This window comes from Scyliorhinus torazame, chromosome 18 (assembly GCF_047496885.1).
Source record: "Scyliorhinus torazame isolate Kashiwa2021f chromosome 18, sScyTor2.1, whole genome shotgun sequence".
NCBI classification, from domain to species: Eukaryota; Metazoa; Chordata; class Chondrichthyes; order Carcharhiniformes; family Scyliorhinidae; genus Scyliorhinus; species Scyliorhinus torazame.
In genome coordinates, this window is record NC_092724.1 from 36652207 (window position 1) to 36680033 (window position 27827).

Sequence of the window (27827 nt, forward strand, 5' to 3'; positions counted from 1 at the left end):
GCCTCAGCATGGATTTCAAGGGCCCCCTCCCCTCCACCGACCGCAACACGTATTTCCTGAACGTGATTGACGAATACTCCCGGTTCCCATTCGCCATCCCCTGCCCAGACATGACCACGGCCACCGTCATCAAGGCCCTCCAGGGTATTTTTACACTGTTTGGTTTCCCCGCCTACATACATAGTGATAGGGGGTCCTCCTTTATGAGCGACGAACTGCGTCAATTCCTGCTCAGCAAAGGCATCGCCTCCAGCAGGACGACCAGTTACAACCCCCGGGGAAACGGGCAGGTAGAGAGGGAGAACGGAACGGTCTGGAAGACCGTCCTGCTGGCCCTTCGGTCCAGGAATCTCCCAGTCTCCCGCTGGCAAGAAGTCCTCCCAGTGGCCCTTCACTCCATTCGGTCGCTGCTCTGTACTACCACAAATCAGACACCTCACGAACGTCTCCTTGTTTTCCCCAGGAAGTCCTCCTCCGGGACTTCGCTCCCAACCTGGCTAGCGACACCCGGACCCGTCCTGATGCGGAAACATGTGAGGGATCACAAGTCGGACCCATTGGTCGAGAGGGTCCACCTGCTCATGCCAACCCCCAGTACGCCTACGTAGCATTCCCCGACGGCCGTCAAGACACGGTCTCCCTTCGGGACCTGGCGCCCGCCGGAGCCCCACGCTCACCCGCACCATTGTCCCCACCCCCACCCTCCCCGCAGCACCTGACCGGAGGGTCAGTACTGCCGCCCCTACCCAGCGCCGAACAGGCACCGATGCACCTGACAGGTGCCCCACCCCCTGCACACATTTCGCCCCAACAGCGCCGCCCAGGGGTGACGAAGCTGCCAGGGAGGAAGACACCACGTTCCCAGAGCCACAACTGCCGGGGCCCCCACCAGGATCGTCGCCGAAGCCCAGACGCTCCAGAAGGACGACCAGGCCACCCGATCGTCTGATTGCTGCACCATAAAACAATAAAAACTTTCTCTGTTACCCACGACATCACGGTACCGGCAATACCTGGTCCTACCATGCAAAAGGCGACAGTAACACTGGCCATCACCCCACTGGGTTCTTTTTTAACAGGGGGTGAATCTGGTAATACCAGGTATTGCAGTACCTGAGAGGTGGATGCCCATTGGCTAGACCTAGGAGTCTACCATTGGCTAACGTACATAGCTCCGCCCTGAGAGGAGGTGTATAAGAACCAATGCCGTCCCAGCAGCCTTCAAGTTCTGTGTCAAAGCTGCTGGGTACAGTTCTAGCTGATTAAAGCCGATTAGTTATGACTCACCTTGTCTCGAGAGTAATTGATTGTGCATCAAGGATTTTCTCCCCCCCCCCCCCCGCAAGTTAAACATTTGTCAATTAGTGGAATAAATCGCACAGCATGTTTGCATTTGACTCAAATGACTTGGTTCCTCCCTCAAGCAAATTTGGTTGAGGAATGACCAAATAATTGTCATGGCATTCTGTAGAGTTATGCTCAGCCATCATTTTGTGTGGATTTTGGACCTCGTAAGGGAGGAAGGTTTCATTTCTGACACAGAAGCACCTTTGATAAAAAAATTAACGCCTCTCTTCTATCCAGATATGCTGTTGAAACTTTTTTTTTTCAATTTAGAGTACCCAATTATTTGTTTTCCAGTTATGGGGCAACCTACCCTGCACATCTTTGGGTTGTGGGGGTGAAACCCAAGCAGACGCGGGGAGAATGTGCAAACTCCACACTGACAGTGACCCGGGGCCTGGATCGAACCTGGGTCCTCAATGCCGTAAGCAGCAGTGCTAACCACTGCGCCACCATCCCACCCATGCTGTCAAAACTTAAGAGAGTTTCCAGTGTTTTCAGTTTGCTTTGCATTCCCAACAACTGCAGATTTCGGCCACATCCTTATTTCTTCGCTACAAAACTGGGCTGAGATTTTCATTATTTCCAGCAGAGGGCGATGAAGTCTAAGGATGAAGTCACAGCACAGCTTCTGGATCAGTGTGAAACGGTTTGTGTTCACACTGATACAATTGTTATGATGGAAACACATCTCGAAGGAGGTGTCTGAACGTAATTACCATCAAAGCAAAATGAGCGAGACTTCGAGAAGATAATTTCACTTTTCTTCATTCACTTCATTTCACAGTCAGTTTGGGTATTGTAAGGTTTGGCTAGGAGTCACAAATTACCAGTGGTGTCAAACAGTTTGTTATAAAGCAACAGTTCAACAACAGCACGTAATCAGAATAAGTAGACATATGACCTGTCATAGATGGGGATGGTTTACCAGTGTTGTGTCTGATGGATGAATGAGGCAAAGTGGTAACAATCTCTTCTCCTTTGGTTCTCTCTTGAGCAGTAAGAAAGTCAAGCCGCTATAGTCCCAGATGACCATTGGCTGCTTTCCCCTTTGAGGGGGAGAGCTGACTGGTTGTGATTCAACCTGAGGATCACCACACCTCAGGAGAGGGGCAAGGCTGAGAAGGTGGGGCCTTCACAATAACCTCAGACTGGAGGTGCTAAGGCGAAGCGAGTGCGGCTCCACTTCAAGTGTAACAACCGAGGTGTTAAGGCAAAGCTAAAATTGATCCACCTCAGGGGACCTTTGCCGTGTCCAAAGTGTCTTACCTCCTGTATGAGCTGCCCATGTATGCACTTTATTTTTAGGGACTGGTGAATTATGCCAATCATTTTTTTCAATTACATCTTCCCATTCAATTGTCCAATTACGAGGGTACAGATATCCAAGGTGACCCCCCCTATTCAAACCTCCGGCAATGAGCTCACACCCCTTTGCTTGTCTCTTTGTATGAACATCTTGCTATTTTCTCCCACATAGTATGTTTGGGATATGTCGACATGATGGTCCATCTTATCAGGCCCAGAAACATAAAGACCGTGCCTACAATTATGACCCAATTGTGAAAAACTTAATCACCACTGCTCTGTGTCTGTGTGAGCTCGGGCAGGCAACTGGAGAACCTTTCTTAATGAAAGAGAGAAACGCTTAGAGAAGTAGGGAGACATTTCTTTAGAGTCCAATTCATTTTTAAAGATCTTGTAAAGCCATCACACATTAATTTCTCATTGTCGTACCCAAGCCATACTTCAGAACATCCAGTGATGCAATCAAACCAGCGCCTGTTGACACTAAACTTGCAGTATGTAGTTATGTTTTGTTTGGTTCTCTGGACAATGTTGAGGGTCCATATCTTTACTATCTATCACTGATTGTCCTAAGATGTTAAGGTCCATCTTCTTGAACTGCTTCAGCCTTTGCGAGGCTAATGGTTTCCCCACCATATTGTTAGATAGGAAGTTCCAAACCTTTGGTCAGTGACCAAATTAGTATAGGATGCTGTGTGACCTGGAAGGGAACTTGAGGTAATGGTATTCCCGTGATATTACTTGGTGGTGGAGGTTACAGGGCTGAGAGATACTACAAAAATAAGCTTGGCAAGTTGCTGCAGTGCATCCTGTCGATACCACACATTACAACCACAATGCATTAGCAATGAAAGAGGTAAATGTTACATGCAGCAGCAAGGATATTAATCATGCGAACTGCTCGGTCCTGATTGGCGTTGAATTTCTTGACTATTTTTGAGGCAGCAGCCTTGCAGACAGGTCTTGAGTAATTTGTCATACTCTTTGACTTGAGTTGTTTGAATGGTAGAACGCAATGGAAAAGTAATGGCAGTGAACCTACTGATTACCCAGCTCTACCTTGCTCTTGTAGCCACAGTATTGACGTGGTTGTCCCTTTAAAGTTTTTGCTCAATGACGACTGGCGGCCAAAGATTGATATTGGGGCACTCTTCGTTGTTGGTGCCGCTCCAGGTCACAGGGAGATATTTAGTCTTTTCATTGTCCAGAACTTTGGAATTGTTATCCCAGACCGAACCTGGGTGTTATCCTGCTGTTGTAGGCAGGCATTGGTTATTCCATTTCTCGGAGGAGCTGTGAATAAAGCTGAACACTGTAGAGCCATCAGTAATTCTGATTCTGTGACAGTTTAAAGTGATTGGGCCGAGCACATTGTCTTGAGGATCTCCAGCTACACAATTCTGGGACTGTGTTGATCGTCCTCTGGCATCCAGGACCGTGAATTTCTGTGCTTCACAGAAACAAGTGATAGATTTAGCTGAACAATGTGCACACCTCTTATGTTAAGGTGGACGCCTTTATTCCTGAACAATTACCCAAAGTGTTCATATGTTATCTCCTTACATATCTCAATTCGTTCATCTCTCCATCCAGAAAATTATAAAATCAGTCCATTATAGACTGTAATTGATTCTCAATTGATTTGAGGGTTTGTTTTCTCCACTATTTTCTCTGCGAGTGTATGCCACACACTGATCAATGTACGAGAGAAAGAACTTCCAGATATCAGTACTCTTCACACATTTGAACTTTTGCTCCCCCTTGTTTTACTTCCACAATTTAATTGAAGGCAATGTTGAAGTTTTAGTTTCCATTCATTCCACAATCTTATATATCTCTATAAGTTCATCTCTTGAATAGCCAAAAGCTAATGGGTGGCAAGGAGAGTGAAAGAAATGTTCAATGAACAGAGAGAAGAAATAGAAATTAAAAGTTAACAAAATGCTTGATTTAAAATTTTATGTTTTTTAAATCTCCAGCAACAATTAAAACCTGAAGGAATGAGAGTTACACTTGTAATGGCTAATTTTAAGTGCCAGAGAAGTTAACTGGCAGTAATTAACACAAATCACCTTCTTGAAAATGCACAAGATTTACCTGTTGTTCTGATGTTTTGTTCCTAATTGCTGTGGAAGTATAATTTTTGAAGAACTGCATTGGTAAATCCTGTAGGAATAAAGGGATAGAAATCCAAACATGGGACAGAATCCAGGGTCAGACCTCATCGGTAATTAGACTGTAGGCTGGTATTGGAGGTGCGTTATGTCACCTCCAGAGGCTGCTTGCCCAATGCTAGGGATGAAATTTGAGCCTCTTGCATTGCTTAAACATTGCAAAAACAGAAACTACAACTTGGAAAAAAAGAAACGGAAGAGCAAAGGTAATAGAGGATACAGTTGAAAACAATCATTAAAATCAGCATAACAATCAGAAAAAAACGATTAAACTACTAACAAAATAATATGGACATACAAATTAGGAGCAAGAGTAGGCCATTTGGCCCCTCGAACCTGCTCTGCCATTTGATAAGATCATGGCTGATCTGATTGTGGCCTCAACCCCACATTCCGACTATCCCTGATAACCTCCTGCTCCCTTGTTAGTCATAAATCTTTGCCTTTGAAATATTCAATAACCCTGGGCTGGATTTTCTGAGCCTCCGCGCTGAAATTGCGTATGGTGCGGGTCAAAGCATGGGCATTCGCACAATCCCCGGAGAATCGCTCGAGAGTCATGCGCACGGCATGGGTAGGGGGCCATTGACAGAGGGCCCCCCTCCCCCGCAATTCTCCGCGCCCAACTGGCTGAGTTCCCGACGGCGTGGTTCTAACCACGTATCAGTCCACGGCCACCCTGACGGATCAAGTACCGCGGGTGGCCTTATGAGCAGCCGGGGGTGCGATCGGGCGGGTAATATGGAGCGGATTTCTCCCGAAACGGCGCGATATCCGCCGACTGGCGCCCAAAATTGCGCCAATCAGACGGGCATCGCGCCGCCCCAAAGGTGCGGAATGCTCCGCATCTTTGGGGGCCGAGCCCCAACATTGAGGGGCTAGGCCGGCGCCGGAGGAATTTCCACCCCGCCAGCTGGCGGAAACGGCCTTTGTTGCCCCGCCAGCTGCCGCGGAAATGACATCTCCGGGCGGCGCATGCGCGGGAGCGTCAGCGGCCGCTGACAGTTTCCCGCGCATGCGCAGTGGAGGGAGCCTCTTCTGCCTCCGCCATGGTGGAGGCCGTGGCGGAGGCGGAAGGGAAAGAGTGCCCCCACGGCACAGGCCCGCCCGCGGATCGGTGAGTCCCGATCGCGGGCCAGGCCATCGTGGGGGCCCCCCCCCGGGGCCAGATCGCCCTGCGCCCCCCCAAGACCCCGGAGCCCGCCCACGCCGCCTTGTCCCGCCGGTAAATAGGTGATTTAATTTACGCCGGCGGGACAGGCAATTTATGGGCGGGACTTCGGCCCAGCCAGGCCGGAGAATCGAGCGGGGGGGGGGGGTCCGCCAACCGGCGCGGCGCGATTCCTGCCCCCGCCGAATCTCCGGTGCCGGTGCGCATGCGCGGACTCCCGACTGGAAGTGCGGGACCCCGTATCCACAGCCAGAGCTGCAAGAAGCACTCCGGGGCCCTGCTAGATGGGAGAATCATTCAGGACATTCTTCAGGAAAGTCCAGAGTGAAACGCCAGCATTTTGACGCTGGCGTGGGACAAAGCCCCATTTTTGGAGAATCCAGATCCCTGTCTCCACCACTCTCTGGAAAAGAGTTTCAAAGACTCACAGCCCTTTGAGACAAAATTATTTTTCTTATCTACGTCTTAAATGGAAGGCTCCTTATTTTTAATCTGTGTGCTGGAATGTAACCATCAAATGCTAGGATTTCAGTCTAGGAGTATTAAAATCAACAGCAGTGATCTTATGTAAGCCAAGCTGCATCTCAGGAGCACAATTCTGGGGGCCATGCCGTACCACAACAAGGGCATGAAGATACAGCACAGGAGAAAGTGGATAAAAGATTTACAAGGATAGTGCCAGAACTGAGAGAGTACAGCTTTCGGGGAAGTTTGAACAAGGTGGGGGGTAGGGTTTTTTTTCTTTAGAATTTCATAGAATTTACAGTGCCATTCATCCCATCGAGTTTGCACCAGCTCTTTGAAAGAGCACCCTACCCAAGCCCACACCTCCACCCTATCCCCATAATCCAGTAACCCCACCCAACACTAAGGGCAATTTTGAACACTAAGGGCAATTTAGCATGGCCAATCCACCTAACCTGCACATCTTTGGACTGTGGGAGGAAACCGGAGCACCCGGAGGAAACCCACGCACACACGGGGAGAATGTGCAGACTCCGCACAGACAGTGACCCAAGCCAGGAATCGAACCTGGGACCCTGGAGCTGTGAAGCAATTGTGCTAACCATCATGCTACCGTGGTACCTCTAGTAAATGGAGGTAACTGGATTGAGATCTTTAAAGCTATGAGTGGGTTGGACGGGGCAGATCTGGACAGAATGATTCAAAACGAAAAGGCCAGACATTCAAAGTGGTTACTTCCAAATCCAACAGTGATATAGGGAGAGATTCAGTTACGCAGAGAGTAGTTTAGAATGTGGAACCCGCCACCATAGGAAGTGGCCATGAAAAATTGCTGAGATATTTTCAAAACAAAACTTGAGGAACTTGTGAGAAAAGAGGTTAAACACATAAACTGAAAGGCCAAGAACAGTTCGAGGGAACAAGAGGCAGTTCCTCTGGAATATGAACACCGGTACAGACTAGTTGAGCTGTTTCAGGGAAGTATCTAAGTTTCTCTTTGAGAAAGTAACTTCTCCAGCAGTCAATGCCTTTGGATGGTGAGGCAGGCCGTGATAGGCCATTCCGACAACGGCAGAACGTCATGTCTCTTTTTAAAAAAAATATATTTATTCAAGTTTTTTAACACAATTTTTCTCCCTTACAATAACCCCCTCGTAACAAAAAAAAACGAGAAATCGCGCAGAGCAAGATATATACATGGCAAAATGATATATTTACACAGCTTTGTACACTGGCCCTCACCCGTACGTGCCAGTTTCCCCAACCCTTCATGTTATCTCTTGCTCATCCACCCTCCCAGGCAGTCCCCCCTTTCCCCCCCCCCCCCTCCCAGGACGTCCCCTCCACCCCCCCCCCCCCCTCCCCACCACCCCAGGTTGCTGCTGCTGCTGACCGACCTTCCTCTAACGCTCCGCGAGATAGTCTAGGAACGGTTGCCACCGCCTGTAGAACCCCTGCGCAGACCCTCTCAAGGCGAACTTAATCCTCTCCAACTTTATGAACCCAGCCATATCGTTTATCCAGGCCTCCAGGCTGGGGGGCTTCGCCTCCTTCCACATTAGCAAGATCCTTCGCCGGGCTACTAGGGACGCAAAGGCCAGAATGCCGGCCTCTTTCGCCTCCAGAATGTCACGTCTCTGACAGCAGCCATTGCACATAGATAACAGACAGCGCCATTAGACTAACTGTTCCCTCCAACAAATTATGGTCCAAAGTGTCCCAAACCTCTCCTTATGTTTCAAACTCCTAAAGTAAATACCAGAAAATCTGGTTATACCCGGTGTGAAATCATAGAATCCCTGCAGTGCAGAAGGAGGCCATTCAGCCCATCGAGTCCGCACTGACCCTCAGAAAGAGCACCTCATCGAGGCACATTCCCCCACGCTATCCCCTCAACCCGCACATCTTTGGACACTGGAAGGGGCAATTGAGCATGGCCAATCCACCTAACCTGCACATCTTTGGACTGTGGGAGGGAAACCCGGAGGAAACCCACGCAGACACGGGGAGAACGTGCAAACTCCGCACAGTCACCCAAGTTAGGAATGTCTTTAACCGTCGGTTGAATCTGCACTTTGTTAAGAGGTGTGTGTGTGTGATCAGAGGGAAGATGGATCGACTGTGCTCGGGAGCACTATCCAGTTGCAACACTTGTCCATTGTGAAATGCACAGAATGTAACAGCTTGTTGCAACTGCAGTTCACACGGGGCAGTCTAAACATGAAAAGTCCCCACCACCAAAGAAGATTAATGGAGGGGGTGTTTCTGCCTGTGTAAATAACGCCTTGTGTTTTATATATAGTACAATAGATCCCCTTATCTGTTAGCCTGTCATTAGTATGTACTGCCATATTTTATTTGCTGCTGTCTATAGCTCTTTTGAAAGCGTCCCTTCATTAAAGACCGACTCGGCCGTTTGAACAGTATTGAACTGCCAATCAAATGTTAATGGATACATGTATACTTCAAAAAGGAGGAAGTAGAATAGGAACAGCACAGTGCAGCTTGCTGCAAAATCACCAGTCCGTTAGCAGAATACACCGCTGCCAGAAATGAAGAAATTACTGTTTGAAAATAAAATGCTGATTTGATCGGACCCCAGACCTGGATTGTGGAAGGTTTTCAAATCAGGAGATTACAAGACGGTGACCAGAGAGGGGAAGCGAATCAATCGCCATGGTGAGCAACTCCTGCATCCTTTCCTCCTTTCGTTGTCCTTGGCTTCAGCGAAAAGCCCAGTGTCCTGGACTCGGGGTTGCCTTCAAAACTATGTAATCACTTGCCTGCAATGTGATCAGACAGAGATTCAAAATTGTGTTAGTCGGGGCAGGTTGATTTCCGCGAATGTGGAGTTTAAGTTTCCTGTCGCCCAATGTGTCTCTTGATACTTCAAAGAAGATTGCACTCTGACAGTTCTCACTGTGACTTTGTGACAGTGGACCTTCCGATCTCTGCTCGTAACAGCGCTGGACAATACATGTTCCCCAATTTTATTTTATTTTTCAACTGAAATGCAGCTGTGTGTTCTTGTTTGCGGGTTGTGCTGGTTACATGTGTAAAGTGTAGTTTGGGCTACAAAATAGTTCACCTCTCCTCCCCTGCAGCGGATAGAATACTTCCAGCTGTAATTACTCACATCACTTCGACTCCAAAGTGAAACCTTTTCCCCCCTTTTTTCGTCGAATCAAATCAGGAACAGGGCATTGGGACAAAATGGGAACGAGACCCACATTTTAAGTGTTAAGTTCATGTGTCTTTTCTGGAGGCTGTAAGGTACCTTTGTGACCTGGAGGGGGGGAATAACAGTACTGCTGTTAAGTTTCTTTTCATGTAAGACAACTTGTTTCAGTTGAGGTTTGCGTTTTTAAAAATAGATTTTAACCCCTTGGCCCAATGGTGCAATAGGGGGCTTGAACGACAGGCTAGCATTTTGCCTCCTGAAACTTATGCCTGCTGTTTGATATGCTTATTTAATTGTATGGTCGCCAACATGTTTTAATATGTCACAATCAGAAAATGGATGTCATGCACCGTAAGTGACTGCAGACAGTAGGAGATAAAGTTCAGCCTTAGCATTTCCTAGAAGTAGGTGGTAAACGTTCACCCTACACCCACTCACCATTGTTCCACTTGAGACTACTTAACTAACAGATTAGCTCACTGAAAATAGTTGCATAGTTCAATCCAGGTGCCGATGCCCGTTAGAATGGTCTCTTCTCACAAGTTAGCTTGGTCATTTGGACTCACATTCCAAATTAAAGGTGAAGGACCCTTAAGGAAGGGAATTGCAATTCTGCAACACTTTTCACATCTTCGGGATGTCCCAACGTGCTTCACGATCAAAGAATGGTTTTTGAAGTGAACCGGTTTTCACACAGTAAGGTGCGACAAGCAGCAAAGACCCATTAATCCATCTCAATGGGTTTGATTGAGGAATAATAATTGGCAGGAACACATGGAGAATAATGACTGGGAACTTTTATGTTCAATTTTGTTTAAAATCTCATCCAAAAGACAGCACCACTGAGAGTGCAGCATGTCCTCAGCACTGAAATGTCAGCCTAGGTTATTGTTGGCATATTCCAATCTCCACAGCAGCAAAATCTCCCTGCAGAAATCTTGATGCTATCATTTCCCAGGTAGTTTGAACTTCTGATGGGCTGATTGGCACCTCGTGGGGCACTCCATTGCAAGTCTCTGACTCTGATTTCCGGGTCAGGGACTTGGCCAGATATGCAGCAATGACATGGGTACTTGCTCCAGAAATGTTACATAGTTTAATCTCATGGATTAAGCAGCAGAACCAAAACTGAACCCCACAACTTACCCAGTCGCCCAGTCAGTGACCTGACCGAACGACCTTCTGACCTGACTACCCTCCCAACCTGACCCACTACCCACCCACTTACTCAATCGCCAACCCATTCATCCCCTAGGCATTCACCCACCCACCCACTCCCACCCAGGCACTCACACCTTTGGCCTGCCCTCATCCACCTGTGCACTCACCTGCCCATTCTCCCGCCCACTCACCCGCCGTCTCACCCACCCATCCACTCACCCACTCCCTCACCCCACTCAATCACTGACCTACTTAATCACTAACCCACTCACCCACCCACTCACATGCCTACCCACTCACACCCATCCCTTCACTCATCCCTCAGTCACTCGCCCACTCACCTACCGACCATTCATCTACCCACTCACTCAACAATCCCGTCATCCACCCTCTCACCTGACCACCCACTCATTCACCCACAGACCTATCCATCAACTCACTTAACCGCCCATTTGCTCATTCACCCACCTGCTCACTCACTCACCCACCCACTTACCCACCTGCTCACTCACTCACCCACCCACTTACCCACCTGCTCACTCACTCACCCACCCACTTACCCACCTGCTCACTCACTCACCCACCCACTTACCCACCTGCTCACTCACTCACCCACCCACTTACCCACCTGCTCACTCACTCACCCACCCATCTACCCACCTGCTCACTCACCCAACCACTTACCCACCTGCTCACTCACTCACCCAACCACTTACCCACCTGCTCACTCACTCACCCACCCACTTACCCACCTGCTCACTCACTCACCCACCCACTTACCCACCTGCTCACTCACTCACCCACCCACTTACCCACCTGCTCACTCACTCACCCAACCACTTACCCACCTGCTCACTCACCCATCCATTCACCCACCTGCTCGCACCCTCTCACTCATTCACCCGCCCACTTACCCACCCACTCAAACTCACACTCTCTAACTCATTCACTCATTGCAACACTTGTGACCTTTCAGATCTTACCTGGATATGGCTGTATAAGGAGCTTGGGGGCAGGGCGGCTCTCTCCGTTTGTCTTTGAGCTCACAGGCCTTCCCCTGGAGAGCTGGAGCTGTCCCAACCAGGTGCAGCTGGAATCAGACATACCGGTTGAAAATGCGCAACAGAGCCAGGATGCTGAACACTTAGCGGGAGCAGCAATGCACCCAGCACTGCCGCAAATTGGAAGATCTGGACCTATGCGCTCAAGTCCTGGATTGGAGCTTGAAGTCATAATGTTCTGACTGAGAGGGTAACCACTGAATCCAATTGGCCCAGTAAAGTTGCTGTGAAGTCTTCACAGCAACTTTTAATTTTGTTCTGGTGGATCACACATGGTTACCAAAGTTAGGATAAAGCGAAATCTCCTCTAAGTGCGTTAAATGATGCTGAAGGTATGGGAATGAGGGATTGTTTGCTTTTGAAACTCCATCTCATGGTAGCAGTGTGCAACTTTAATTATGAGATGGGCAGAATTTTCCAAGTTTAGAGGTGGGGGCCCTGGGAAAATATTGGGGAGCCAGATCAAGGTGGCTCCTCAATGCATTCCTGCAAGGTTTCCCTTGGGCAAGCAGGAACCTGGATCAGCTGTGTCTGCCCCACAGAGGTAGGCAGCCAACTTACGTAGTTAAGTCCCTAATTAATGGAAGTCACCGTCATTTTGTCAGTGGTGGAGAGACTCCCTGCGGCATTTTAAGAGTTGGCCTTTCTGCAACAGTCCTGTGGGCATCAGTGCCCGAGGCTCCATTCAGTGAAGCAGGCAGCATGGTAATCAATGGCCACAGATGCTGCCAGTTACAGTCGGGGGTTTTCTGCTTCCTGTCTCACAGTGCTAAACCTTTTGTCCCTTCTTGAATCCCCCAGCTAGGGCCAATGAGTGTAAATGAAGGTGCCCTCATGGTAACATACATACTTTCGCAGCACCTACCTCTGAAGGTGAGACAATACATCTTTCAGTGTCGGGGTTGCCTCCTATTAACCCTCCAATTTCAGAAATCCACCCAACATTATTGACCGGATGGCAAGCACGGAGGTGGTCTATGAGGAGGCCACCTCAGGGAAAATAGCTCCATTGATCTGATTCCCAGCTTGGAACACCCCTTTGGGTCCTGTCATTGATGTCACAAAGCCGACAGGAGACTCCTACACTGCTTGTCGCAGAATGACGACACCAAATAAGACATGTACAACACGCAGAGTAACTTTAGTGTTGTAAAATTGAAATCTCTGTAATGACCCTCCCCCCCCCCCCCGCACTATGTTACCGTTTTGAGGAATAGGATTATAGTAGATTCCAACATGCACTAAATAGAATACTAGAACTCAGAATCCACAAGAGTTCTGATTTCCTGACTTCACACTAAATTTTAGGGTGAAACCCCCATGAAGAATAAGGATGGTATATATGCACCCAGCCTCCACTATGGTGGAAATTCTCCACTTTATACCTGGATAGACATTCCACCCACTCTTGCATCTCTGCTGTTCACGGGTACCTGTTGCTGCCCTAGTTGGTGACTCCCTTACAAAATCTCAGTTCACCAGCTGAGAGAGCCCATGTGAACTATGCCCATATCACCAATGCCCATGTGAGATATGCCCATGTCACCTGGGCCCATATCACCAAAGCCCATGTGAGGTATGCTCATGTCACTAATGCCCATGTGAGGTATGCCCATGTCACCTGTGCCCATGCCTCCTCAAATGATAGCGATTACACTAAGCAACACGGCCACAGTTCAACAGGTCACGGGACATTGCTGCAATGTGAGCCTGCCAAAGTCTGCATCATTGTGGTTTGCTGCATCTGGCATAACATTGCGAAAGAAAAAGGAATCTATATTAAGGGGCAATATCATGTTGAGACTAAAGATCATGGGCGTGATTCTCCATCAGCTGACGCATGAATTGGGAAACGCGATTGGGCAGAGAATCGGTTTTGACGCCAAAATCGTGGTGGGCGCCGGCTTCACGCCAAATCTCAATGTGTTCCAGAATGCACATGCAGTAAACGCCATTGGCATATCATTAGCGGGCCTGACCCGGTATTCTCCGGGTCAGGGCCTCCGCAATGCTCCGCCTCCACTGGGCCGAGTTCCCGAAGGTGAGGTTCACTTGTGCTTTTAAAAATTGTGAAACAGGGGCCGTGACTGCTGAGGGAGAGAAAGAGTGTACAGAAAGTGTCCAACATCGCCATAGTTTGCTGACAGTTGTGCCGCTGACCGCGGGGCTTCTGCCAGGGCTGGGGGAGTAGCAGGGGGTGGCCAGGAGGTGGACTGTGGGGTAGGGGTGGGCGGGCACTGAGCACCATTGCTGCAGCTGTGCAAGGCAGCCATGCAGCTGTGCACGCCACTGGCTGCACACTGTGAACTTAGTGCCACAGGTTGTATGGGTGTCCCCCCAGGCCACCCCCTAGGTGCCCTCTGGCCCCAGCTGGCCTATCAACAGGATGGGAGCGCAATCAGTGCCAACTGGGTGGTTGGGATGAGTGTGTGTGGAGATTGTAACGTGTATATGGGGCTGCAGCTTGTCAGCCTCCCGAGTGTCAATCACAGAACGGGCAAATCACGCCCCATTTCTCTTTGGAATTGATTGTGTTCCATTTGACGCCCGTGCTAGACCCTCCACTGTCGCTGAATTGGTTCAGGTGCGGCGCCAGTTTTGCAGTCGTATAGGTCCATGAATCCTGCCCCAGTGTCAACGCTTCTTCTCAGGAATGGAGAATTCCATCCCATCTAGTTGATGTAAATGAGCAGACAGCACATCAAATTGCCCCATAATGCCTTACAGTGACTGCTAGAGCAATTTGTCAGGTTCTTGTTACAAGGACTTTGTCTTGCATCCCCTCAGAAACATTATCGCCAGAGCAGTCAACACAAGAAGCTAACCGTGCAGCTTTTGCAGATTCTGCTATTGCAAAAAAGACCTTGCACCTCCTCTGCTATCTTTTCACCAGTTCCCTGAAAAATGCCACAGTCCACACTGTGTTTCTTAAAGTCATCATTGTCCATATTTTTAGTCTGCCTCGTGTCTGCTGCCTTCACAATCCTCTTTTTTAACAGCGAAAGCTGTGCTCAATTCTCTCGTCTCAGGTTTTGCGGAGAAGGCATTGTATCAAGAACCCTGCAGCTGGCTGGCAGCGGTACCTCCAGAAGAGGCAACTAGAATCGAGTAGCCTCTTCCTCATAGTCAGCCTGAGTTTCTGAGAAGTTTCCGTCAGTCTGTAGCACTTTCACCAAACTGGGTTCCGCCTGACCCAACTGGTTCTGGCTCCATTAAGGCCATCGAGTTGGGATGGGGAAAGGTAGAGGCGGTGGAAGCCCCGCTGTCATGAGAAATAGAAAACTTTTACATCTGCAATGCTGTCCAGGGGGTGCTGACACTCTCCAATGACACAGCGCCGACTGATCGGTGTACGAGCAGACTGCATGCAGCGGGCACATTGCTGAAGCTGTATTCAATGACTCGCCCCAATCAGCCAAGCTGAGCAGGTTAACCTTTTTGAAAATGTAATTCCTCTCTCTGAGTTACAAAGCCAATGCGCAGAGTGGACAGGGCAAGCCCTTAATCCATCTCCAAGCTTGTTCCAAAAACCAATTCAAATTCAAATTGAATCCAATTCAAGGCCCTGACAAGAGAGACACATGAGATCCAAGCTGACAAGAACAGGCGTTATACCTGATCTCGGGCTTGACCCTACAGTTGAACTTGGCTAAGGATGAAGTCACATTCCAACTCAAGAGAAATATGTAATAACCCGGACGTGACCCACGGGAATATGGGGCTGGATTCTCTGATTTGCAGGCGAAGCGCTGACGCGGCATGGGAACAGTGGCATTTACCCCAGAAAAAATGACCCAGTGGGGTCTAGCAGCCGTGACCTGCGGATACGGCCAGAGAATGGCCGGGATCGAGGCAGCACATGCGCACGGCGGCCGCCACATTGTGCAACATGGCGCCGGCCAAATAATGTCCCACAGTAACCCCCCGGACCACCCCCCCACCAGTCCCTCCAGCCCTCGCCTAAGCCCCCCCCGGCCCCGGCCCTGGCTAACGGCATGACTCCCCCCGCCAACTGTGGCGGAGCTGGACACAGTCTGCAGCCGCCATATGGCGTCCACGAAAACAAAGTACCATAGTGTTCCACGCCGTCGGGAACGTGGCCCATTGGGAGCGGAGCATCGGGGCAGGGCCTCAGGTAACGTCCTGAGGCCGTGCATACGGTGTGCGGCGTACTCCTCGGGTACGCCATTTTTGAGGATGTGGAGCATGGCAAAAGCTGCGCCACCCCAGGGATTCTCCAGCCGATCGCCGAATGCAATTTTGGCGTCGGCAACCGGAGAATCCCGCCCACTAGCTCCCCCATTTAGGGGCGGAGGCACAGCAGCTGGGGTTCGTGAATCTGGTACTTAAAATCCAGCTTAGATTGGGACCAACATGATTGGTCGTCCTGGCTGGGTTTTATGTGCTATATGCTGCGTTGCGGCCTTTACTTTTGTTTGCCAAATAAACCTTTCTTTGTGCAACCTTCTCGGGACTCCTGAGGATTTTATAAGGTGCCTTGGGATCGCTCCTTAGAGAAGCTAACTACTTTTTATTCGGCCATACCCACAAAGACACAAAGAGGCAACTGTTAGGAAAAGGAACTTTGATATTTTGCGGAGAAGTGTCCTGTGCAGGCAATACTGCATCAACTTGTGTGTCAATGCTTCTGGGCATCAGCAGGGGTCACAGGTCCTCCTGCGTACCGTTCTCCAGCACCCTGCAGTACATCCTGCCTCTATATCTGCAAGGCCTACAAAAAAAGTGTCAGCTCGTATACCGCCACAAGCTTGCTCCTGTTGAGGTCGACTCCCTTCTATTGTGAGCTAACCTTTCCTGCAAAAGAATAAGTAGTGAAAACACTATACCATCTGCGTAATGGTAAACGCTATCAGGATTGCAAGGCTTGATTTCAACAGCATAGTTGATGGGAAGGATGCCAGTAGACTATTGTTTTCTTGTATGTGTTGAAGGAAGTTGGGTGGGAAAAAGGATTGGGTGGAAGGAACACATATTTAATGTGGATATTTTGCAGCAACATGTTTCTGTTCCTTGCTCCAGAGGGCTGCCTACTTGAATCCTCTTGGCAACTTTATTGAATTGCTTCAGCACTGTAGCCTCGTCCTAAGCATCCTACTGCTGGCATCCATTGACTCAGCCACGCATGACAAAGCTTTCCTTGTAGCTAGCTGCCTTTGACATTTATGACGTGGCAATGCTCTGCCGAATTTCCTACATCAGCCGTTCTGTGCTGTGCTCCACTCCTCCGAGCTGGGTACCATGCAAGTTCTCAAACTGCCCTCTGCCACTGCAAGATTCCCCAAGGAAAAGAGAACAGGACTAATTGTTGCAATGGCAGAAACATTGACAGAAACATTGTCCCAAACATTGACAGAAGCAAGAACAAAGGTTCCGGGCACAAGTAAAGATTCGCAACAGATTTCTCAAGAAATAAATCACCCAGGAAACAAAGGCAGCTTGTCCAAAAGAAGCCAATGAAAGTACAGCTTCTTTTTAATGCAGGTGGAGAGCTTCAAGACAAAGACAGAAAATGCTGGGAAAGCTCAGCGGGTCTGGCAGCATCTATGGAGAGACAAACAGAGTTAATGTTTTGAGTCCAATGTGACTCTTCTTTAGAACTGCTGTTGAGCTTTTCTAGCACTTCCTGTTTTTATTTCAGAGGGTGTAAAGGGCCAGAGAAGCACAGCAATTTCCTTGGGTGGCTGACTATGCATCCATTGGCAGTCTATTGTACGTATTAATCGCGATTGGAACACGATCTAGATCAATACCAATGCCTGGTGGAAGGTCATGCCACAAACACAAAAGGGACAGAAATGAGAATTGCACCAAAATCATTTAGTCGCTGTGATCAGGCGATATGGTGGGAATTCTCTGTTCTCCAGTGTTGAGAATGCACTGTACCGACCTACCAGTGCACACTGTCATCCGGCATCCAAATATTGTAGGCAGGCATGCAGTTGTCCATTATGTGCTGACAATGGGTGAAGTACCTTATTGTAGATAATGACATTAAAAATCTTGCCTTACATATGAACACACAGCCTCATTAAGGAGTTCAATCGAAACAGCCGACAGGGTAGATCCATCCCTGTGTTCAGGGTACATCTGATGGTGATTTGCCAGGAGAGACGTTGCATGAGGGTCAATTTCTGATCCCTGGATGTCTTGTCATCATAAGGATGGAAGGTATTGGAAATGTACATCAGGCTTGTCAACATCTGTAAAGAGAAATGATCCATAGACAAAATTCATAGAAGCCCTACAGTGCAGAAGAAGGCCATTCAGCCCATCAAGTCGGCACCAATCCTCCGAAAGAGCACCCAATCATAGCCCACTCTCCCACACTATCCACGTAACCCCATGCATTGGTCAATCCACCTAACCTGCACATCTTTGGACACTAAGGGACAATTTAACATAGCCAATCCACCTAACCTGCACATCTTTGGATTGTGGGAGGAAACCGGAGCACCCGGAGGAAACCCACGCAGACACGGGGAGAACAAGCAAACTCCACACAGACATTTATCGAAGGCCGGAATTGAACCCGGGTCCCTGGCGCTGTGAGGCAGCAGTGCTAACCACTGTGCCACCGTGCCAATCTTTCAGGACTGTTGTACCCTGCAATTTATTTCTTGTATTTTCTATTTCTGTTGCAAATTTGTAGTTGTTCTTTTATTATTTATCATTATAACAATGCTGTACAAGCTTGTAATCTACAAACAGGCTCCTTTCATCAATTCAATGTTGGAAGTCTTTTTGTTTGCAATGTTCTTTGCCGCATGGGGCCGCGTAAAATGAATAGACTACACAAGGAGTCGTGTTGATCAAAGGCTTGTGTGTGGCTAACTAATTTTCGTGAACTCAAAGAAAATTGGATCTGGACCCTGCTCTGCCAATGGAAGTGTCCAAGATCGAACATTTGACTTGACTCAGAGTACAGGCTGTAAATTGTGACTTGCTGCTCTCCACTGGCATCCAGCGGCATAAATGCAGAGAAATCTTAATTTCAAAGAATTTAAAGCAATAGTCACATGAATTGTCATATTTAATTGTATTATTCAGTCGCTGTCATTTGGTAAGCCACAACCCAGTTGCAACCACATGAATCAACAATAATTCCGGTGTTTCTAGTTCTAAGCAACGAGCAGAAAAGTATCAAAAAATTCTGCAAGGGAAATTCTGATGAAACAGAAAAAAATCTGATTTGAGCAGAAAATCGTCATGGAATCCAGCAGCTGGCAAAATGCCCATAGCTTTCAACGCCAGGTTGTGGCCCCATGGGTGGCTTAGTGGTACAGGAATGGAGGCAAAAGAGGGGAGAAGCAGTAGTAAAAGGGGATTCAATTATAGGAACAGACAGATGTTTCTGTGGCTTTCGACGTGACTCCAGGATGATATTTTGCCTACCTGGTGCCAGGGCCAAGGATGTCAAGGAACGGCTGCAGGACATCCTTCTGGGGAAGGGTGAACAGCCAAAAGTTGTGGTCCACATCAGTATCAGTGACTTAGGTAGGAAGGGGGATGGGATCCTGAAAGCAGATTTCAGGGAACGAGGAAGGAGGTTGAAGGGCAAGACCTCTAAAGCAGTAATATTAGGATTATTTCAAGTCCCACGTGCTCATAAAAGTTAGAGAAGTGAGCGACCGAACATGTGGCTAGAGAGCTGGTGGAGCAGGAAGGGCAGCAGATTTCTGAGACATTGGGATCGGTCCTGGGGCAGGTAGGACCTGCACAAGATAGACGAACGGGCTGCATCTTAGCAGAACTGGGACTAATTAAGAGATTTCTAGTGCTGTTGGGAGGGTTTCAATTGGATTGACAGGGGTTTCAATTGGATTGACCTGAGAGGGAGCTCAGTTTCGAGTAAGCAACACTGGTAAAAGGAAGTAGAAATGTAAAAAGCGTCAAACAGGACCAGAATAGTTAAATTGTTAAAAAAGCAGAATTAAAGGCACTTTATCTGATTCACTTTCGCAATAAGATTTGAATGCACAAATTGAGGTAAATGGATATGATTTAAGTGCCATTTCAGAGAATCATAGAAATGTACAGTGCAGAAGGAGCCCATTCGGCCCATCGAACCTGCACCGACTCTTGGAAAGAGCACCCTACTTAAGCCCACGCCTCCCCCATCCCCATAACCATGTAACCCCACCTAACCTTTTTTTGGACACTAAGGGCAATTTATCGTGGCCAATCCACCTAACCTGCACATCTTTGGGCTGTGGGAAGAAACCGGAGCACCCGGAGGAAACTCACAGAGACACAGGGAGAATGTACAGACTCCGCACAGACAGTGGCCCAAGCTGGGAATCAAACCTGGGACCCTGGAGCTGGGAAGCAACTGTGCTAACCACTGTGCTGCCGTGCTGCCCACCTGGCTACAGGGTAGCGAAAATTGGGAGATGTCTATCCAAGGATATTCGGCTTTTAGGATGAATGGGTAAAAAGGGAAAGGAGGCCGGGTAGCACTCTTAAAAGGGACAAGATCAGTGCATTAGTGAGTTAGATCGAAAGATCAAGATGTAGAATCAGTTTGGGTGGAGCTAAGAACCAGCTAGGGACAGCAAATATTGGGGGGAATTGTTTATAAGCCACCAAATTGTAGTGATGAAGTTGGGCACAGTTCAAAAAATTAGAGATGCTTTGGGTGGCACGGTAGCACAGTGGTTAGCACTGCTGCTTCACAGCACCCGCGAACCAGGTTCGACATTCTGAATGTTCCCTCAGTGTACCCGAACAGGTGCCAGAGTATGGCGACTCAGGGATTTTCACAGTAACTTCATTGCAGTGTTAATGTAAGCCTACTTGTGACAATAATAAAGATTATTATTGTAAAAAAAGCATGGGTAATAGAGCAATAATGTGCAGCTTCAAGTTACACATAGGCTGGGTTAACAAAACTGGCACAAATGCAGTAGAGAAAACCCTCAAGTGCGAGGTACATTTCTGGAGCAGTATGTTGAGGAGCCAACTAGGGATTGGCTCTTTTAGATTTTGTGTTGTGTGACAAGAAAGGGCTAATAATAGTAAAGGAGCCTTTGGGAAATAGTGACCATAATATGTTAGAATTTCACATTAAGCTTAATGCAATACAGTTCATTCTGAAACTAGGGTCTTAAATCTGAAGACAGAAAATGATGAACCATGAGGAGCAAGCTGACTATGGTGGATTGGGAAAACACACAAAAAGATTTCACGGTGGACAGGCAATGGTGAGTCTACAACAGATATACATTCCTCTAAGGCGCAAACACCCAACGGGAGAAGTGAACCAACCATGGCTAACAAAATAAGTTAAAGATTTCAATAGATCAAGGGAAGTGGCTTATAAGGGTGCTGGAAAAAGTGGCAAGCCTGAGGATTAGGTGCAAGGGATGACCAAGAAACTGTTTAAGAAAGGGAAAAGAGAATATGAATGCAATCTAGCAAGAAACATAAAGGTGGACTGTCAAAGCTTCTTTAGGTATATGAAAAAGAAAGGATTAGTTGGGACAAATGTGGGCCCATTTTAGGTGGGGCAGCAGAATTCATAGTGGAGAACAGGGAAATGATGGAGAATCGAAAGAGTTACTTTGCATTTATCTTCACAGAACAAGATACAGAAAATCTACAATAAATACTAGGCAACTGAGGGACATGTGAGACTGAGGAACTAAAATAACTTAGTAGAAGTAAAGAGGTAGCATTTGAAAAGTTAACTCGATTGAAGGTTGATAAAATTCCCTGGACCAGATGAGTTTCATCCCAGAGTGTTGAAGGAGGTGGCTGGAAAGATAATGGATAGATTGATCGTTATCTTTCAACATTCTGTAGATTCTTTTTTTAAATATCTTTATTGTCACAAGTGGGAAAGGGCAGCACGGTAGCATTGTGGATAGCACAATTGCTTCACAGCTCCAGGGTCCCAAGTTCGATTCCGGCTTGAGCCACTGTCTGTGCGGAGTCTGCACATCCTCCCCGTGTGTGCGTGGGTTTCCTCCGGGTGCTCCGGTTTCCTCCCACAGTCCAAAGATGTGCAGGTTAGGTGGATTGGCCATGATAAATTGCCCTTAGTGTCCAAAATTGCCCTTAGTGTTGGGTGGGGTTGCTGGGTTGTGGGGATGGGGTGGAGGTGTTGACCTTGGGTAGGGTGCTCTTTCCAGGAGCCGGTGCAGACTCGATGGGCCGAATGCCCTCATTCTGCACTGTAAATTCTATGATAATCTATGATTCTATGATAATCTAAGTAGGCTTACATTAACACTGCAATGAAGTTACTGTGGAAAGCCCTAGTTGCCAAATTCCGGTGCCTGTTCGGGTACACAGAGGGAGAATTCAGAATGTCCAAATTACCTAACCGCACGTCTTTCAGGACTTGTGGGAGGAAACGGGAGCACCCGGAGGAAACCCACGCAACACAGGGAGAAGATGCTGACTCCTCACAGACAGCGCCTCAAGCCGGGAATCGAGCTTGGGATCCTGACGCTGTGAAGCAACAGTATTAACCACTGTGCTACCATGCCGTCCTGACACCAGGAAAGGTCCCTGCAGACTAGGAGGTAGCAGTGTAACCCCATCATTTACAAAAGGAGGAAGAGGGAGAATGGATAATTATCACCCGTTTGATGGCAGTGGCAGGGAAAGTGTTGGAATTTATTATAAAGGATGTGACAACTAGACATTTAGAAAAGAATGGTAAAATTGGCAGAGTCGACATGCATTTATTAAAAGGAAATCATTTTGACAAACTCGTTGGAGACTTTTTGAGGATATTAGCTTTTGTATTGATAAAGGAGAACCATCGACATGGGCCACGATTTTCCGAGCCTCCGCGCCGCAATCGCGCTCAGCGCGGGGGTGGACAATCCGACGCCTTCCCACGATTCTCCGGTCGCAGCGCCGGTTGGGGGTCATTGAAAGAGGCCCCCGCGACGATTCTCTGCCGGCAACTGGCCGAGTTCCCACCGGCGTGGTTCACTCATGGTTCCGCCCGGCAGGACCTCGGAGTGATGGCTGCGGATTCAGCCCACGGCCACCCTGGTGGGGGGTGGGGGTGGGGGGATCTGTCACTGGGGGGGCCTTCAGGACAGCCAGGCTCGCAATCGGGGGCCACCGATCGGCGCGCGCACGCGATCTTGAGGGGGGCCTATATTGTCGGGGCCGGCCCGCGTTGTGGGTCCACCATGTTGCGCGGGGCTGCCGCCACAGGCGGCCACCGCGCGCATGCGTGGACCCACGGCCGGAAGTGCAGGGCACCTTATCAGCAGCCGGAGCTGCGAGGAGTAGTCCGGGGCCCTGCTAGCCCCCTCCAGGTAGGAAAATCACTCTGGATTTTCCTGGAGATTCGCGTCCGTTTTCTCGTGGGCGTGGGGACATAGCCCTATTATCAGCGAATTCTGCCCATGGTATATTTGGATTTTCAGAAGGCTTTTGATAAGGTTCCACACAGGAGGTTAGTAAATAAAATTAGAGTGCATGAGATTGGGGGAAGTATACGAGTATGGATTGATAATTGGTTAGCAGACAGAAAACAGGGAGTAGGAATAAATGGATCATTCTTAGGATGGCAACCTGGTACTAGTGGGGTACTGCAAGGATCAGTGCTACATCCAAATCTGTTCATCATATATGTCAATGATTTGGATATTGGAACTAATTGTTATATTTCCAAATTTGCTGATGACACCAAACTGGGTGGGAAAGTAAGTTATGAGGAGGGTGCAAGGGGGCTTCAAGAGACTTGGACAGCTAAATGAGTGGGCTAAAACATGGTAGATGGAATATAATGTGAATAAATGTAAAGTTATTCACTTTAGTAGAAAAAACAGTAAGGCAGAATATTCTTTAAGTGGTGAAAGATTGGGAAGTGTTGGTGTACCAAAGGCACCTGGATGCCCTTGTTCATGAGTCACTAAACACTAGCATACAATGGCGGCAAGCAATTCAGAAGGCAGTAGTATGTTGGCCTTCATCGTACATAAAGATGTCTTGCTGCAGTTGTATAGAGTCTTCATGAGATATTACCTGGAGTGTTGTGTCCAGTTTTGGTACCCTTATTTAAGGAGATATATTCTTGCCATAGAGGGAGTGCAACTTAGGTTCACCAAATTAATCCCTGGGAAGGTGGGATTTTTTGTGAGGAGAGATTGAGGAGACTGGGCCTGTACTCCCTACCCTATAGCTTTGAAGAACGAGAGGTGGTTTCATTGAACCTTATATAATCCTTACAGGGCATGGCAAGGTGGATGGAGATGTTTGCCCAAGCTGTTAAGTCTAAAACCAGGGGACATAATCTCAGGATACGATGTCGGCCATTTAAGGCTGAGGTGAGGATGAAGCTCATCATTCAGAGGCTGGTGAATCTTTGGAATTCTCTACCCCAGAGGGCTGAGGAAGCTCAATATTTTGAGCATGTTCAAGACAGAAATCAATAGATTCCCGGAGACTTAAGGAATCAAGGGATATGAGGAACGAGTGGGAAAGTGGCATTGAGGGAAATGACCAGCCATGATCTAATTGAATGGTGGAGAAGGCTCAGCCTGGGCCTACTCCTGTTTCTATGTTTCTAAAAAAAAGATTTTTATGAAGAGGGTCAGGAAGAAGAGGATGGAGAAACCAAATTGATATGGCTGCATTTGCGATCATCTGTCCCTGCAATAATGGCTGATGACATTAGCTTGTAGGCACAGACCTGTGATATAATGTGGCTAACGTTACCACCAAGAATGTCATTGGGCAGAACATGGGAGTGCTGAAAGTGCATTCTGGTGCCCACGTAAAACTAGTAAAGTATTCCATTGATTGCCACTCTGTGGTCTCTTGCGTCATTGTGGTTTGCTGAATGCTGCGTAATTGTGTCACCGATTCAGGGCGGCCGACTAAATGCTTACAGAATGAAAAGGAAGCTGAGAAGGTGAGTAGCCTCTTTAGCCGCTGATTGAGGTGGACCCCCTGAGAGCTACCTGTCATGTGAGAGTACCTTTAAGAAATGGGTGTTTATTCCTGCAGTGATGTCAGAGAGTGGGTGGAGCTGGATAGCTGCAGTCACAGCCAGAAGGTGTATTAGAGTCTCTCTCTGTAATCTAAAGAACGTAAATCGATCCTTTGGTGATTTAAAACTAATAACTGCTCTTAGTAGTGACTTTAATCTGATGCGCTTCTGCTGAAAGTTTTTTTTTTCCGTCTTCTGGATGTTAAAAGGAAAGTAAGAATTACTTAGTGTTGTATTCTTTGGGGGTTGTATTTGAATTAATGTTTGCTAAGATGTTCACTGTATGTTTTTAAAAAGTTAACTTGAGTTCATAGAATAAACATTGTTTTGCTTTAAAAAATACTTTTCCATTTCTGCTGTACCACACCTGTAGAGTGGGCCGTGTGCTCCCCGTACCACAATCTATTAAAAGTTGTGGGTCAGGTGAACTCCATGGTACACTTTGGGGTTCTCTGGCCCATTACAAATGCCGACTAAATGCTTACGGAATGAAAAGGAAGCTGAGAAGGTGAGTAGCCAGTTTGGACCCCCTGAGAGCTACCACACATAAAGGCATGTTATCTAAATAAGATCCTATCCTCCTGCATAATCAATCTTGTCTTTATGGTACCTTTCTGACAACAATATTATCTCAAGTGCATATTCATATGTTGCTCGATTCCAGCAGTGACACAATGAGGAATATTCAGATCCTCTTTCCCTTAAGCATTCACAGGCCTTGCCACAGAAAATATCTGCACCTATAACTTCTGTATTAGCAAGTCTTTAATGGAAGTACAAATGGACCATTCGCATTGTCTTCCCTTGGTGTCCACAATGGTGTGTCATTTTAGCCTTGGTCTCCGCATAGTATTAGTGCCTTTTGAACAAGAACTAAGGTGGTCCCTCAGAACATAACAACATTAGATACAAGTGCAGAAGCAACCTGCGATAGGCAGGGCTAAGCTATCCCACAACCAGCAGATCAGATCAAAGCCCTGCAGTCTTTCCATATCCAGTCATGAAAGGGGTTGGACAATTAAACAATTAACCAGGGAAGGAGGCTCAACAAACCTCAATGATGAGGGAATCTAGCATGTCAGTGCAAAAGACATGGCAGAAGCATTTGCAACCACCTTCAGCCAGAAGTGCCAAGTGGATGGTCCATCTCAGCCTTTATCTGAGGGGCTCAGCCTCACAGATGCCAATTCATTCCACATGGTAACAGAAAACTGCTGAAGACACTGGATGCAGAAACGTCTGTGGGCCCTGACAACATTCCAGCAATAGTTCTGACGACCTGTGCCAAGCTGTTCCAGTACAGCTACAACACTGGCATCTACCCGACAATATAGAAAGCTGCCCAGGCACATCCTGTACACAAAAAGTGAAACAAATCTAACCCAGCCAATTAACACACCATCAGCCTACTCTCAATCATCAGCAAAGGTTTGGAAAGAGACCGCCGGAGAGGTGGTGGTGGGGACGATGGCGCCTTGATGGGCGGGATTGCAGCCAGACTGGTGGCCCCGTGGTTCGAGGTGTCAGGAGGTGGCACAATAACAGATGGAAACAACGAAGAATGTGGTTGCGGGTGGGCAACTGTGCGCAATGCCCGTCTGTTTCGCCACACAACAGAGCCATCAGCCATACGCACAATGTACGATCGAGGAGCAGCCTGTCGAACAACAACCGCTGGAGCTGACCAGCCTCCAGCAGGTAGCTTGATCTGAACAGCATCCGCTGGGGACAGCACAGGCAAATCGGTGGCATGAGCATCATAGCTCTGCTTTTGCCGGTCCCTGGGTTTCTGCACCTTCTGCAGCACCGGGAGGTGATCCAGATCAGGCAAGTGTATGGCTGGAAGAGTCGTCCGCAGGTCCCTGTTCATCAGGAGTTGAGCCGGTGACATGCTGGTAGACAGAGGGGTTGCCCTGTACGCAAGCAGCGCAAGGTTGACGTCAGAAGCAGAATCTGCAGCCTTGCAGATGAGCTGCTTCACTATGTGCACCCCTTCCTCAACCTTCCCGTTGGACTGCGGGGAGTGCGGGATGGAAGTGACGTGATGAAACTGATATAGCTGGGCAAATCTTGACCACTCTTGGCTGCTGAAGCAAGGACTGTTGTCACTCATGACAGTGAGTGGAATACCATGCCTGGAGAACGTCTCCTTACAGGCCTTGATGATGGTCTTGGATGTGAGGGCCGAGAGCTTCACAACTTCTGGATAGTTGGAAAAATAATCGATGATGAGCCCATAATCACGACCATTGGCGTGAAAGAGGTTGATGCCCACCTTGGACCACGGGGAGGTCACGATTTCATGCTGCTGAAGCGTCTCCTTGCTCTGTGTTGGCTGTAAGCGTTGACAGTTGAGGATCATAGTTGAGATGCCCTGATTAATCCCAGGCCAGTAGACAGCTAGCCTGGCTCTGCGCCTGCACTTCTCGACACCCAGATGCCCCTCGTGGATTTACCGGAGCACCAAGCTCTGGAGACTGCGTGGAATGACAATGCGATCCAGCTTGAGGAGGGTACTATCAACCGCCGTCAGGTCGCCCTTCACATTGAAGAATTGAGGGCACTGCCCTTTTTGCCAGCCATTGATGAGGTGGTGCACGACACACTGCAGAAGCGGGTCCTTGGCTGTCCCGTCGCAAATGCGGATCACCTTTTCATCCGACGCCGGGAGGTTGCTGGCCCACAGCTGCACCTGTGATTTGATCTGTTGGATGAATGCTGGCAGGTCGGCAGGCAAGGTTATGGAGTGGGACAAGGCATCTGCAATAATGAGCTCCTTGTCAGGCGTGTACACAAGCTCAAAGTCATACCGTCTGAGCCTGAGGAGGATGAGCTGCAACCGGGACGTCATGTCGTTCAGGTCCTTGTGGATAATGTGGACCAGAGGCCTTGTGGTCCGTCTCGACAGTGAACGTCGAGAGGCCGTAGACATAATCGTGGAACTCGAGAATTCCAGTAAGAAGGCCCAGGCATTCCTTTCCAA

The 27827-nt window shown here is 48.2% G+C and overlaps 1 protein-coding gene across 2 annotated transcripts in view; it reads left to right on the forward strand.

Moving 5' to 3' along the window:
• The first annotated feature begins 8778 nt into the window (after nt 1–8778).
• myo1f (myosin IF) overlaps nt 8779–27827 on the forward strand; it is a 220602-nt gene continuing 201553 nt past the window's right edge. Inside the window, exon 1 of one of the 2 annotated variants that reach the window (XM_072482569.1) lies at nt 8779–9141. In XM_072482569.1, coding sequence (XP_072338670.1) covers nt 9139–9141 — 3 coding nt within the window. In that variant the 5' untranslated portion in view covers nt 8779–9138. Of the gene's footprint in view, nt 9142–13831; nt 13907–27827 lie in introns of those variants that run through there. The other variant, XM_072482568.1, reaches the window with a different exon arrangement.